At 58.6% G+C, this 14,374-nt stretch overlaps 1 protein-coding gene across 3 annotated transcripts in view; it reads left to right on the top strand.

Annotated features, from left to right (window-relative positions):
- The window catches only part of NR4A1 (nuclear receptor subfamily 4 group A member 1), a 31,376-nt gene extending 25,965 nt beyond the window's left edge, over nucleotides 1-5,411 (top strand). For all 3 annotated transcript variants that reach the window (XM_030554887.1, XM_030554885.1, XM_030554888.1), the window contains exons 4-7: nucleotides 766-917; nucleotides 2,332-2,534; nucleotides 3,146-3,324; nucleotides 4,201-5,411. In XM_030554887.1, the coding sequence (XP_030410747.1) occupies nucleotides 766-917; nucleotides 2,332-2,534; nucleotides 3,146-3,324; nucleotides 4,201-4,457 (791 nt within the window). In that variant the 3' untranslated portion in view covers nucleotides 4,458-5,411. The remainder of the gene's footprint in view (nucleotides 1-765; nucleotides 918-2,331; nucleotides 2,535-3,145; nucleotides 3,325-4,200) is intronic.
- Nucleotides 5,412-14,374: the final 8,963 nt, after the last annotated feature.

Genomic DNA, 14,374 nt, shown 5'->3' with positions numbered 1-14,374 from the left:
ATCTCGTGTGTTCCTGGGAGCTGAGCCCTGACTCCTGCTTCCGGCACCACTCCAGCTCTGCTGCTGCCCAGTTCCCCCGTCCCGCTGCCGGGACACCGCGCTGCTCCTTTGTCCCCAGGTCTATTGACTTGCACTCTTCCAGGCCCAGTCTTATGCTGCTGTTTTCTTGCAGCTCCCACCAATTTAGCATGACTTGCTTTTCCATGGCTGTGGTTCCAGGCTGGATCCAGAACAGGATGGGCAGAGGGTAGAGGAGATGTGGCTGGAATCTCACAAGGAACACAGTAGCTGTTCTTGTGACACTTGGACACAAGTGGGTGGACACAGCACCAGAACCATCCGATCTCCCCAGATTTTCCAACATTCTGGGGGCAAACTTCTGTGAGCCCCTGCCCAGCCCCCAGCTCCTGTGTGTGCTTGCAGCCAGTCCCCAGCCATGCGCGTGGATCTGTTTGTGCGTGCTGTTCCCCGTGTGTTTTTTGCAGCCGCAACCAACCAGGGACGGGATGTGCAGAGAGCCGTCCTCACCCTGCTGAGTCTCTTCCTCTCCCAGTGTTCCGTTTTCTCTGCTCACTCTTCTCTACGGCGCACTCGGTTCCGGCGGCGGTTAGGTAGCATTGCTTTTGCCAGCGCTTGACGTGCTGGGGCAGCTTATCTGTGGGGCCAGGGGGCCGCTTAGAGCCACGACAGCCTGAGCCGGATTCGCTCCGTGCCACCTACCCCCTTCCTCTGCCTGAGCCGCGTACCCTTTTCCTCTCTTCTCAGTGGTCCGAACGGACAGCTTGAAGGGGCGCCGAGGTCGGCTCCCATCCAAACCCAAGCAGGCCCAGGACGCCTCCCCCGTCAGCCTCATCACATCGCTCGTCAGGGCGCACGTCGATTCCGTACCCAGTGCCACCAAGCTGGACTATTCCAAGGTACCTGCCGCTTGCAGATGGGGGTCAGGAGCCTGGGGCTCCCGGAGCAAGGGCACCTCCAAGGGCTGGTTCCCTGCCTGGGAAGGGAACCGTGTGCAGCCCACGTGTCAGCGGACCTTTGGGGTTGAAGCCCTGGGCCTGTGGGCGGTTAGAGAAGGGATCCTGGACTCAAGACCAAGCTCTGGCGCTGTACGAATGGGGCAGCATGGTCTGCTGGCTAGTGCGCGGGGCACATGAGTTCTCTTCCCAGCTCTGGGAAGGCAGTGTTACCCAGTGGTTAGAGAGCTAGGAGGCAGGACTCCTGGGTCTGTTCCCCAGCCCTAGGAAGGGAGAGTGAGTTGGAGCAGAGAACCAAGAGGCAGGATTCGGAGGTTCTGTTCCAGGCTGTGCCACCAATGTGCCACCTCCTGTCTGTGCCTGGCTTGTCCCATGGGGCCAGCCATGCCCTGCCTTGCTACCGGGCTTCCTGTGGCTTGGGAGGTCTCAGGCTTTCAGAGGAAAGCAGCGCAGTGCTCACGGGGCAGTGTGTGCTGACCAAACACTCAGGCTTACCTGATCCAGTCAGCTTCCCACATGCATGCAGGGTATCTAGCACCTAGCCCTGGCTGCAGGATTCCTGGGTTCTCTTTTGGGCCCTAGGAGGTTGTATAGTCTAGTAGCTAAAGGGGGCTGAGAGTCAGGACTCCTGGGTTCTCTGCCCAGCATTCTGCACCCAGATGGCTTTATCTGCAAATATCAGAGGGGTAGCTGTGTTAGTCTGGATCTGTAAAAGCAGCAGAGTCCTGTGGCACCTTATAGACTAAAAGATGTCTGTTAGTCCATAAGGTGCCACAGGGCGCTTTTGTCTGCAAATGAATCTCACCATTTCTGAGTCTGTCATAGAATTTATCCAGGAGCTGGAGCTTTGGGCTATGACCTCGGCAGTGGAATGCCGGCTGGCCTGGAGGCTCAGGGACCAATCCAGCTTCTTTCATCCAGGGAGCTCCGTGACCTTCAGAAACAGTAAACCATTAACCCTCTCAATGCCCCAGTGAGTTAGGGGCGATCCCCAGTTTACTTGGGGGAAACTGAGGCAGGACAGTGCAATGAATTGCCCCAAGTCACAGATTAAGCCAGTAGCAGAGAACCCAGGAGTCCTGACTCCCAGCCCTCCTCCCTTTAACCATTAGACAAACTCCTTCCTGCAGCCCAAACGAGAACCCAGGAGTCTTGCTGCCAGTGCTAGGCAGCAGAAAACGCCCAGGCCCAGATGGGTGCGGGTTCCTGTCTCTCTGCTGCCCATGTGTTAACCTGGAGGGTGTACAATGGCTTTGAGAGATGCAGCCCCGGCCACTCGCCTGGGACTTGTACTGCAATGAGTAGCTGCGTGGTCCCAGGCCCTCGGGGAAGCTAACCCTGCTTGTGTGCTTGGCAGTTCCAGGAGTGTCTCTCCTACCAGTTCGAGAAGGAGGACTGCGTGGATGTGCAGCAGTTCTACGACCTGCTCACCGGCTCCATGGATGTGATCCGCAAGTGGGCGGAGAAGATCCAAGGGTTCCAGGAGCTCCCCAAGGAGGATCAGGACCTGCTTCTGGAATCTGCATTCCTGGAGCTCTTTATTCTGCGGCTGGCCTACAGGTAACTCCCCCTCAGCTTCATAACCCCCTGGCCCCATCCAGAGCCAGGTGGCCACTGGACGCTGAGTTTAGAGATACGGGATGGCGATATGGCCGCCTGGGTCTTGGATGGGCATGGAGATCAGGACCTTGGGCAGAACCATCTACTGTTAGCGTTTCAAAGGAGACTGTGGCTCGGGTCATCCCCTCCACTCGGACAGCCCAGCCCAGCGGTTTGAGCAATGGCCTGCTCAACCCAGGGTCGTAAGTTCAATCCTTGAGGGGGCCACTTAAGGATTTGGGGCAAAAATCTGTCTGGGGATTGGCCCTGCTTTGAGCAGGGGGTTGGACTAGATGATCTCCTGAGGTCCCGTCCATCCCTGATATTCTGTGATTGGTCCCGTGGTGCCAGAGTCTATGAACATCAGACCTGCTGCGTAGGGCCCCTAGTGCCTGGCTAACTGGGCCGGGATCCTGTCACCGCTACTCCCTTCTGCTCAGGCTCCCTCTGTTACATCTCTGGTTTCTGCTCTGACCCCGCTTCCTGCCTCCCTCCCAAGCTGCTGCCGGCAGAGTCCCGGCCTGCCCTCCGTTCTCTCCTGACCGCGTGTGGCTCTGTCCCGTCCCTTGCAGGTCGAAGCCGGAGGAAGGCAAGCTGATCTTTTGCAACGGGGTGGTGCTTCACCGGATGCAGTGTGTGCGGGGCTTCGGGGAGTGGATTGACTCCATCCTCGAGTTCTCCCAGAGCCTGCATCGCATGAGCGTCGACGTCCCCTCCTTCTCCTGCCTCACAGCTCTCGTCATCATCACAGGTGGGGCGGCTTTGCACCTTCCTGCTGCCCGGCTTCTGGGGAAGGGATAGGCAAGTCTGGTCGCTGGACGGGAGCCAGAGGGTCTGATCCCAGCTCGGACCCCGGCTCCCTCTGTGGCATTGGGCTGGGGGTTATTGCACTGCTCACGCTGGTGGGGTGGTAACACTAGGAGAGCCTTCTGCAAGCCGTGACCGGGGCCTCGGTGGGGAGGGGGGTTCGTGCTGTGGGAGAAGGCTCAGGAACCCTAAACGAGCTTGTTTCCTCCAGCCACTGGCTTCCTCCAGCTCTCCACTCCCCCAGGGGCGGAATTCGCTCTGACCATTATTAACTTTCAGGAGTGGCTCCTGATTTCACACAGCATGAGACTCCTTGGAGGGGCCTGACTTCCACACCTGCCTCCGAGAACCAGGCCCGAGGAAGATCTCGGGGGAGAGGGGACCACCCAAATCTCTAGGCAGGCCTGGACAGTTAGGCCTGTTTGTTTGCGGGGGGCTGAGGCTCTGTCAGGATCTGCTTGTCTCTTTAAACCAGGCTTTCAGCACAACCTGGCTCAATCAGCGAGGCATGCTGGGGCCCTAGAGCCTGTATATACTCCTGCCCTTTTCCCAGCATGCCTTGCCATAGCCTCAAATTCCCAGGGGCCTGCTGCGAACTACAGTTCCCAGAATGCCTTGCTAGTCAAAGAGGGTTTTGTGTTAAAGGGTGCATGCAGAACGTGCCGTTACTCTCAGAGATTGTCTGCTCTTTGGGGTGGGTGAGACATGCCAGGGGTTGGGGGGCAGTTCAGGAGGCAGCAGCAGGAGCGCAAGCCTGCTTTGCCATGGCCGATAGGATCTAGGCTGGGCTGGGAGTGACCACCCCTCTCCTCCTTTCCAGACCGCCACGGGCTGAAGGACCCCAAGAAAGTGGAGGATCTCCAGAACCAAATCATCAGCTGCCTTAAGGACCACGTGACGTCCACCACGAGCGAGCAGATCCGCCCCAACTGCCTGTCCAAGCTGCTGGGCAAGCTGCCGGAGCTGCGTACCCTCTGCACGCAGGGCCTGCAGCGCATCTTCTACCTGAAGCTGGAGGACCTGGTGCCGCCACCTCCCATCGTGGACAAAATCTTCATGGACACATTGCCCTTCTGAGGGGGGAACAGCCCCCCGGGACCTGAGAGGCCCCTGCCACAGGGAGCTCACTCGCTTTATAAAACGGGACTTTTGACGGACATGTCTCCCCCCCGCGCGGAGAGGGAGGGACGATCAACGGAGCATTTCCAGAGACGGGGGGGGAGCGAGCCCCACTGCCAGCCGGGATTGCGAGGACTTGTCGGAAGTGGGCAGAGACCTTCACACCTCCTGGTGGCTGACCCGCGCTTGGCCTCCGCATCCCATCTCGTGTACCAAACCCGTGGATCACGACGTATTTCTCTGTGGAGAACCCCAATGTGCCTTTAAGGTGATGCACTCAGATGCCCAATATCCCTGTGCCCACAGCTCCCCACCCAGCCCCGGCTCTGTACTCACCGCTTGCAATGACTGGCACTTCACCACGCTGGGTAGGAGGGGCTGGTCCTGAGACACACGCAGGGATGCCCTGCCATGCCCGCCTGCGGCATCCTACAGCCAGGCAAGGATCGTGCCGCTCCACCCCAGCTGCCGGAACCAAGCCATTTCCAGACCCTCCCAGTGGCTTCTTGCCTCACTTGTGCTTTTGCAGCGCTGCCCAGGGAACGATGGACACGTGCCATGGGCATGGCACATGGGATGCTTCCCGCCTGTCCGCTGCAGAGACGTCTCTGTAAATAGAGGGGGTTTAAACCTTGTAAATACGGCTGAGAACTGCAGAGGCAGCGAGAGATGCGAAGGGGCACTAGGAAGGCTGGGAGGGAGATGCCTATTTTGTTGTTCTATCGGCTGACAACCACGTGGCTTTCTGTGCCTGGGAGGGCTTCCTCTCTCGTTTTGGCCTTTTCCTGTATATAAACTTGTACGTAAAACAAAATCAACATTTATATTTGTGTATTTTTTCGGGATTTACCATATGTGACTTTTTTCTGATTAATATATATTTAATATATTGAAATAAAAAACATCCTGGTAGCCATACCTCTCTCTTCCGTTTGTGCCGTACCACTGCGGCTGGCCGTGGGGATCGCGCAGAAACGCTGGCAGGTTTGGGGCCTTGCCCCATTGCGCTGGGCCCTGTATGAACCGGACGTTGGGGAGGGATACAGAACCTCCTGCTTCAGAGTGGAAGCTGATCTCTCTTTGGGACAGGGATGAGGCCTTGCAGGGGGTCAGATGGATCGCATGCCTGCCAGCTGGGGGGTGTCCAGCCCCTTTCCCTGCGGTTGCTGTCGGAAATGCGACACTGGACAGACCTTGGGTGCTGACTCAGATGGTCTGAAGTGTCCCCAGATCCTGTTCTCGGGGACACAGCAGGACCGGTGGCCTCTGGCCTGTGTTCTAAAACGACTTCCCGTGGGCTGGAGGATGTCCCAGCTGCTCTGGCGGCTGACAAGCCGAGATTTACGTCCAGGCCCAACCTGAACGGTGTCTCCTGCTGGGCATACTGGTGGCCCTGATGAGCTCTTGGCAGGAGCTGGGAGCCCCAGATCAGTGCTGAGCTCCTGGCTGCTGCTGGCGATTGGCGGGCAGCACCGTCTCCGGCAGGTGGGTGGGGCTGACGAAGTGGCGACACAGGCTGCCCTGGCTGGCCGCCTGGCGCAGTCGCTCCTTTCATATCCCCCTGGTGTAAATTCCGGGGGGGGGGGGAGCCCTGGGCTTCCTTCTAAGGGGATCGAGCCCTGGAGACCGACCCCCTGCGCTGCTCCAGCTTGGGCCTGTCCTGCCCCAGGAGAGCCCTGCCCGTGTGCCTCAAACCGGCCCCCCCCCCCCCCCCCCGCTGGGGCCAGCTTGCTGTTTAGTCCCCATCGCCCTTTGGGTCCCAGACTGGCCAGCAGTGGGGCTAGCTGGGCCGAGAACCCTCCTGACTCATTCCACCCAACGGCAATGACTAGCGAGCTGGCTTCCCGGCCATCAGCATGTTACTGAGCGGCGAACCCAGGGCAAGCCCGGCCTGTGGATCAGCTGGCTCCTATGCCCATCCCGTCTGGCTGCCTGGGCTTGTGATGCACGAGTGAACGTGCACCCATGGCCTGCAGCCTCTGGTGAGCAGCACCAGTGGTCGCAGCGCTGAATGGCAGCGGCCTGGCACCGGAGTAGGAGATGAATCACTGACACAAAAATAAAAGCAACACGGAGGCGCCTGTACCAGTATGGAGAGCCGTGCAAGGTCTGTCGGCGCGGCCCTGGCTCAGCGCTGCTTGTGGGCCGAGGCTCCCTGCAATCCTGCACTGTCTGTAACAACTGCCCACCCTGCCGAGGGGCTCTGATTTCAGCTCAAGCCAGGCCGTAGGAACAGCTTAGACAGTGGGATTTGCACGTTGAGCCCATGTGGAAACTCTGATGCCCTTGGACGGTAACTAATATCCCCGGGCGGCTGCATCGGGCTCAGCACCTGTCTCGCTGTTGATTTGTTCTCCCTGAAATAGACTGGGAATCGAGATCTCCCCCACCCTCCCTTGCTCCAGCTGCAATGATTCCCTCTCTGGCAGGGACTCAAAGGCTCCCGTTGTCCGCCAAGCTGGGCCTGACTTTGCTGGGTTGCCCAGGCGGGTGTTTAAGTGCCAGGAGGCAGAGGCCAGAGCCTGGCTGCAGCGGGGGATCGGGTGCAGGTCTAACTTCCTGCTCTGTCCCCAGAGCGGCCTGAGGAGCTGGAGAACCTGGCACAGCCGAGTGAGGGTCCGTGGGCATGGACCGGTCTGGCTGCCTTGGCCTCCCCCACCCAGAGCAGGATGCACTGAGGGCCCCCACAAATTAGTTGTTGTGGGTGCCCAACAGAGATGCCTGGGCTGGGGCTGCAGAAGTGCAGAGCCTTCTGCAGCACTGGTCTAGAAACGGGATCAAGCTGCAGGCCCAGAGTGAGCAGCCCCTGGGACTGTCAGCCCAGCCCCTCCTCCATCCGCATTGGTGGCGATTAATTGACAGGGAGGGACATCACGGCATCTGTCTTGCTGCGGGTCCACCCCCCGCAAAGCAGCCAGGCCCAGCGTGTGTCTTGCGGGGCTTGTTTGAGCTGTAATCTGGGGGTAATGGACCATCACTCGGGAGCCCCTGGGGTAGAGCCCTGCCCAGAGGCTGGGTGCGTGGTTCAGCCTTGGCTCCTCTGGCACGCTTGGCTGGGGCTGAGTGCATGGGGCTGCGTTACCTTCCTGCTGCATGTCTGACATGTGGGTGCGGCCGCCCACCCGCTCTCTGCCCTCAACGTGTTGTGGTGCTGTGTGGCTGTGGAGCAGCTGGAATATTCCACCCCAGACGGGGCTGCATTTCAGCACTGGGCGAGCAGTTCCCTTGGGGTGTTGCTGTGGGATGGTTAAACTGACTGTGTCCCACCCCAGAGGTGGTGTCTCACCAATGCCACGTGAAGTGCCCCCCTTACAAAACTGGGAGCCTGCAGGCTGAAGTGTGCTGGACTGGCAGCACTGCGTCACTCGTGGCATGGCAGTGAGCCTGGGAATAATGGCCTCCTTTGATGCGCTGAGGCCTGCGATCGCAGCCTGAGAGATCCTGCTGCTTGGGGCGGGCTGGGGAGCTTCGTGGGCATGGAATTTTCCATCTGAATCCTGGGCTGCTGACTCGGACTGGGCCAAGTGGCACATGGACAGTAACTCCATTGAGGCTCCGGCAGAACTCTGTGTGGGGGGGAGGGGGTGACAGCGAGAGGAATAAACCAGCCCTCCCTCCCCCCCCCCAGCACGTTTGAGCCATACTGGAGCCCTTCATCACCTTCCCTGGGAAATGGGCATGGTGGAGGGGCACAGCTGATCCTGGGCCCAGGGAGCCATTAACGGGAAGCAGGCAGAGGGGAAAGTAAGCAAAGTGCTGGCTTTAGAAGTGGTTTAGCAGGAAGAGCAGGTGCCTAAGCAATCAGGACACCTGGGTTCTCACCTGTGAGTTGGGAAAGGTACATTGCCGGTAACAGCAAGGGGACTAGGAGTCAGCACACAGGGGTCTAGTGGGTCTGAGCAAGGGGCTGGGAACCAGGACTCCTGGGTTCTATCCCAGCTCAGGGAGGGAGGTGGAGTCTAATGGGTTAGAGCAGGCAGCCGGAAGCCAGCCAGGACTCCTGGGTTCTCTCTCTAGCTTTACAACAGATTTTCATTGTGACCTTGGTCAAGTCTCAGCCTCCATTTCCCCACTGAGCAATGGTTGGTTGTACCCCCTCTGCCTCCCAGGCTGAAATTGCAGCTACTCATGGAGGTCACTGGGTGAAAGCTGGGCAGTTGTGAATAGAGACCAAGTGCTGACAAACTCTCTCCCATCCCTGAGCCTGGGGCTGGAGCAGCTGCTGCTGCATGGCCCCTGGTAGCCCAGCAGGGCAAAGATGAAAGTAGAGGTCTGACATTCCTGCCTGGCCCCTGGCTTGATCCCTCCATACTGCACTGGGGTGGAAGCTGGACTCTTAGGAGAATGCCCGGGGGCCAGCCTGCCCAGATGACCTGTGCTCAGATGTCTGTTCTCCCCCTTCCTGGGGGTAGGGTCCCCCCAAAGGCAGGGCTTGGGGTGGTGTCCCTGCTGCCAGGCCAGTACAAAGAATTCCAAAATGAAGCCATTGCGTTTTGCACCTTTCCCATGAAGATCTCCAAGCACGAGCCAAATCCTGCTCTTGACTACACTAGGGTAAAGCCAGAGTGACTCCACAGGCCGCAAGGGAGTTCCTGGAGCAGCATCTGGCCCTTGACACTGAATTGTCCCAGTACTTTTTCACCTGGGGGATTGTTAGTAACACATTTTTACGCACTGTTCTGGGAGCATTCTGCAAAGGGGCCCATTGGAAGCCTTTGGGCCAGGTCTGTCGTGTTCTGGGTTTGTGCAGTGCCCAGCACCAGTGTGTCCTCCTAGGTAGCACTACCATGGTACACCAAATCAGTCACGTACAGTGTCTAGCACGGGGGGGCTGGGACCAATGAGGGGCCTGGCTGCAGCCAATTATCACCATTCTACACTGGGGAGATGGAAGCATAAAGAGGGGAAGGCACTATGGTCACACAGCAAGTCCATGGCAGAGCTGGGGGGAACCCAGGAGTCTGGCTTTCCAGGCCTGTGCCCCATTTGCTGGACTGGGCAGAAGAATAAGAACATAAGAACGACTGTACTGGGTCAGACCAAGGGTCCATCCAGCCCAGTGTCCTGGCTGCCGACACTGGCCAATGCCAGGTGCCCCAGAAGGAGTGAACCTAACAAGCAATGATCAAGTGACCTCTCTCCTGCCAGCGTCAATCCAGAGTGACTCTTTCAGATTTGATGCGCTTACTCTGACTTTTACAGCAGTCAGTCAGGGACACAGAGATGGCATGACTTCCCTAAGGTTATGCAGCAAAACCAGGAGTTGAACCCAGGAGTCCTGGCTGCCAGAGCACTGCTCGAACCACTCAGCAGCAGCAGCACTGCCTCGCTAGAAAAACCAATGAGGGAAACGCCTCTCAGCAGTGCGAACCCATGTTCAAAATCATAACCCTGAAAAACTAACGAATGAATTCATTTGGGGTCTGGTCATTTCCCTGCTGGGTTTTGAGCCCCAGGAATCACATTTTCAAGATTTTCTTTGCAACCACGTGAGATAGAAACGTTCTCTCTTTAGGAATGGGAGCTGAGATGCTCACATAATCACCTGACTCCAGGAGGTGGGGCCTGAAGGAAAAGAAGCAATATTGCTAGGTGCACAATGAAAGGCCAGAGATGGCAATGCTGGCCTCTAACCTGGAGTGGAGCATGGTGGGCACTGAGAGATGCCAGGGAACGGATTAGTGTGATCTTTAGCATCTCAGAGCTAGGCACGCCCTGGGAGACAGCTGTGTCAGATCTGCCATAGGGTGCATTGCTCCTTTCCAAGGCTGTGGAATCTTTCTCCATCTGGGATTTTTATCCTTAATGTCCCTCCCCCTCCTCCCCGCTGTGTTTCTTTGTCACTGGTGACTGAGATTGGTCCCTTGGGGACAGCCTTGGCATCCTGTCCTGCTAAAATGGAGCATCCCAGAGAGCCACTGGGACTGGTATTCGTCAGGGCTGGGGCTCCGGGGCCTGCTCTCTGCTCCAGACCAGGACCATCTCCTACTGGAGGAGGGAATGACCCTGATTGTTCGCTTGGATGGGCCAGAGGGCCCTCCGCCAGCCGCACTGCCTAGCAGCAGACCCCCTGGGTCGTGCACAGAAGGTGTCTACAACAGGCTGAGTGGGAGAGGGGGGCGTGTGGGGCTCTCTCTCTAGGCCTGGATAGCGCACTGTCATGGAGTTACCGGGTGATGCTCTGGAACTGCTCCCCACCAAGCCAGGCAGGACTTTGGGGAGCCTCCTCTCCCTTGGAGCAGACTTGTTCAGGGCAAGAAGCTCACATGGCTTCACCTCCTGGGTCTCTCCTTGGAGCATTCAGCATCCTCTGCCCCTCCGTGCACTTCCCACAGCGAGCCCGCCCCAGCGAGGTCCTGGGGGGGCCACAGGGTCCTGCACCCCCACTTTGCAGTCAGATATGACTCTCAGCCAGCCAATAAAACAGAGGTGTATTCGATGACAAGAATAGGGTCTAAAACAGAGCTTGTAGGTACAGTGAACCGGACCCCTTGGCCGGGTACATTCTGGGGGGCAGGGAGCCAGATCCCCACATCTGCACTTCACTCCTCATCCCCAGCCAGCTCCAGACTAACAACCCCCTCCCACCATCCTCTCTGCTCAGCCCCTTTCCCGGGCCAGGAGGTCACCTGATCCCTTTGTCTCCAACACCTTCAGCTGGCACCTTTGCAGGGGAGGGGCCCAGGCCATCAGTTGCCAGGAGACAGAGTGCCAGGCATTTAGGTGCACTGGCCCCTTCCTCTGCAGCAATCACACACCCTGATTCCACCACCTAGATATTAAGAACTGCAGAGGGGACACTGAGGCACCAACACAGTATTCAGAGAAAACGTTAAGAACATTCCCAGTTCGTCACATGCACTCACGGAGGGGAGCGGTGGCCATGAGCTAAGAGAGCGTTCCCATCACCCAGTGCAAAGGACCAAGACATTGGCTGGCGTAGCACTGAAGTGATGTCAATTATTGCTCTTTACGTGTGTTATCGTAGCACCTGGGAGCCTCAGGCCTGGGCCAGGGCCCCATTGTGCAAGAGGCTGTACAAATCCAGAACAAAAAGCCCCTCACTTCCAATCTCTGCTCAGGCCATGGGACAGATGGGGATGTCCATGGACAGGAGGAGACAAACTGGCCGGCCCACTAGCCTGCAGCCTCGGGATCCCCAGTTGGCTGGTGGCCCCTAACCATTGGCAAGTCTGGGCCGAGGACAGTTGTGAGGAGAAGTGAGTTGTGCAGATGTTTATGGGGAGCATAGAGGAGTTCCACCCAGGCCCCCAGAACGTGCTGTGTCTGACTGCAGTGCACTCAGGTCCGGTCTCTGGCATGCGCCAAGCAGAGGCAGCGCATGTTGGATGGATGCTCCCCGGCCCCATTTGCCACTGGCCTCCATCTTGCTGCCCTCACATGAGCTGTAAGAACACCCAGCGATGTACAAAAGCCGTCTCCTCACCCCCCATCCACCCCTTTATGTTGCAAGGGGAATAACTGGCCCATAGAACAAATGTTAATGAATCTACCAAAGGCCCGCACCAAACAACAGGAGCATTGAGATGGCCTGGAATAAACAGCCGGCCTCTCACCAGCCTGAAGACAATGGTGGGTCTGTTTCATATTGATCGTTAATTTCCCAAACGACAATAGTCAAAGGGGATGTGACGTAGCCGCCGCGGTGGAATCCCAGTGTGTGTTTTCCAGGACTGAATGCCGGGCGTTCTTGACTGCGTGGGTTTCGGAAAACCTTGTTCACCGGGAACACAAGAGCCCCCTTGCTGGCGCTTTGCGGCCTGTCAAAGTTCCCATTGCATCTGGGCTGCGGCCTCTCCTAGGCCGGCGCCTTCTTCCACCACCTGCTCCTGCCAGCTGGGCGTTCTGCTCCATGCTGCGCACCCCAGCGCCTCTCTGTGCCCCTGCCCAGGGCAGGAGGACCATGACCCCCTCCTCTGCCTGATGGCAAACGGGGTCGCGGCCTTAGCTCCATGACCTGCTGGGCTCCCTCCTGCTCTGACTGTCTCTGGCCAGGTGCGGCAAGCTCTCCCACCTTCCACTGGCCCAGCCACACAATCCCCTGGCCTCCTGAGCCTGGGGCCCCAGCGGGAGGTTGCTGGACGAGAGCTGGGTTTGCCAATGTCTTCCTTGCTCTGAAAGGCAGAGCACCTGGCGAGAGTGGAGGTCAAAGACACCCAAAGAGGGAAACTGAGGCACAGAACACCAGGTCCCAAGGCAATCCTGTCGCAGCATCTCCTGCTCCTCCGGCAACGTGTCTAACGCCTGGACTGTGAGCTCCGCGGGGCAGGGCCGGACTGCTTGGCCAAACAGCACCCAACCCAACGGTGCCCTGGCTGGGGCCGCCAAGGCGCTGCTGTGACAAATAAACTCTGCAGGCGCCTTCACAGCAGCAAGGCCCTGCTCATTTCCACACTCTTCCTTGTCAGCCGGCTGGCGGGAAGTATCTGGCTGCAGCAGGGAGTATCTGATCTGAGTTTGAACAGAGGCACAGAGAGAAGGGAGGAGACCTGCCGTGCCCGAAGACGTGCCTTTTGCCCTGCTTTGTATGGCTGCAGAGCATCCCACTGTTAGTCCCTGTGGACTAGCCACCTCGCTCGGTGTCTGAGCAGGCGTAAAGCCCAGGGAAAGCAGGAGCAGAGCCCTGGGCTAGAACCCCTGCGGGAAGGGAGCCCCTGACACAGCGACAGCTCTGACTCACGGATGCAGCCTGCAGGGCATCTGGCACCGCACCCCACGGGCACTCAATAGGCCACATGCTCAGCTACTGTAAATGGTGTAGCCAGTGCAGCAGGGCTGAATTGCACCCGCTCGGGGTCCGGCCCCATTGACTCCAGTGGAGCTCCGGCTGACTGATGCCAGCTGGGGTCCGGCCCCATTGATTCCAGTGGAGCTATGGCTGATTTGCACCCGTTCGGGGTCCGGCCCCACCGACTCCAGTGGAGCTCCAGCTGATTGACGCCAGCTGGGGTCCGGCCCCATTGATTCCAGTGGAGCTCCGGCTGATTTGCACCCGTTGGGGGTCCGGCCCCATTGACTCCAGTGGAGCTCCAGCTGATTGACGCCAGCTGGGGTCTGGCCCCATGTTACACAGCAGCATCAGCTCCTTGGCAAGATTCGATCTGGGTGGCTGCGTCTCAGTCGCTGCTGGATGTGGATCTCTGGGAATTGCACCCCAGATGCCTCCCTGCACTCCTGCGTTCCCCACGTCCTGCCCTGCATCCATCCTCTGTCCTCAACGGCCCTGTTCCCCATCCTGCCTTGTGCCTCCTTGCACGTGGTCCCCTGGACTCTGCCGAGCCGAGCCTCCCCTTGGCCGTGCACTGCTTCTGCCTGGCCCTCCCGTGTTGATCCCGTCACTGCTCTGGCCCTTGGCCTGTTGGGTATGTTCTCTGCCCTGGGGAGATGGTGCTTTCCTCCTGGTGCAGGGCCCTGGCCTGGCCTGTGGGCCTGAATCTGCTCTTGCTTACCCTGGCCAGATGTGCCGTGCTGCTGCACTCCCCAGCATCGGCGAGGTGGGGCTAGGGCATGGGGCTTGTACTGGGCCATGTGTGCTAAAAGGCTGGGGCAGCGACAAATCACCAGCCTCTGGTGCCATCCTGGGAGCATGAGTCACTGAGGCCCAGCACAGAAACCTCCATTGCGCTGGTTCTCACTGGCTGTTGCACGCGACCTGGCCCAGAGAGAAGCAAAGTTTGTGTTGTAAATGGCTTGTCTAGTTTTTGTAAAATCCAGCCATGAGGAAGCAGGGAGCGGGCTGGCTTCTGCAGCAAATGCTGTTATTTTCTAGTCTGTCGCCTCCAGCCCGGCACGCCCAGGAGGGGCCAGGGCATCGCCCATCTCCTTGCCCCAAAGGCAGGCACAGCTTGCTTGGC

This window comes from Gopherus evgoodei, chromosome 3 (genome assembly GCF_007399415.2).
Source record: "Gopherus evgoodei ecotype Sinaloan lineage chromosome 3, rGopEvg1_v1.p, whole genome shotgun sequence".
Lineage (NCBI taxonomy): Eukaryota > Metazoa > Chordata > Testudines > Testudinidae > Gopherus > Gopherus evgoodei.
The sequence above is the reverse complement of the archived record's forward strand: the minus strand, read 5'-3'. Positions and strand labels throughout refer to the sequence as shown.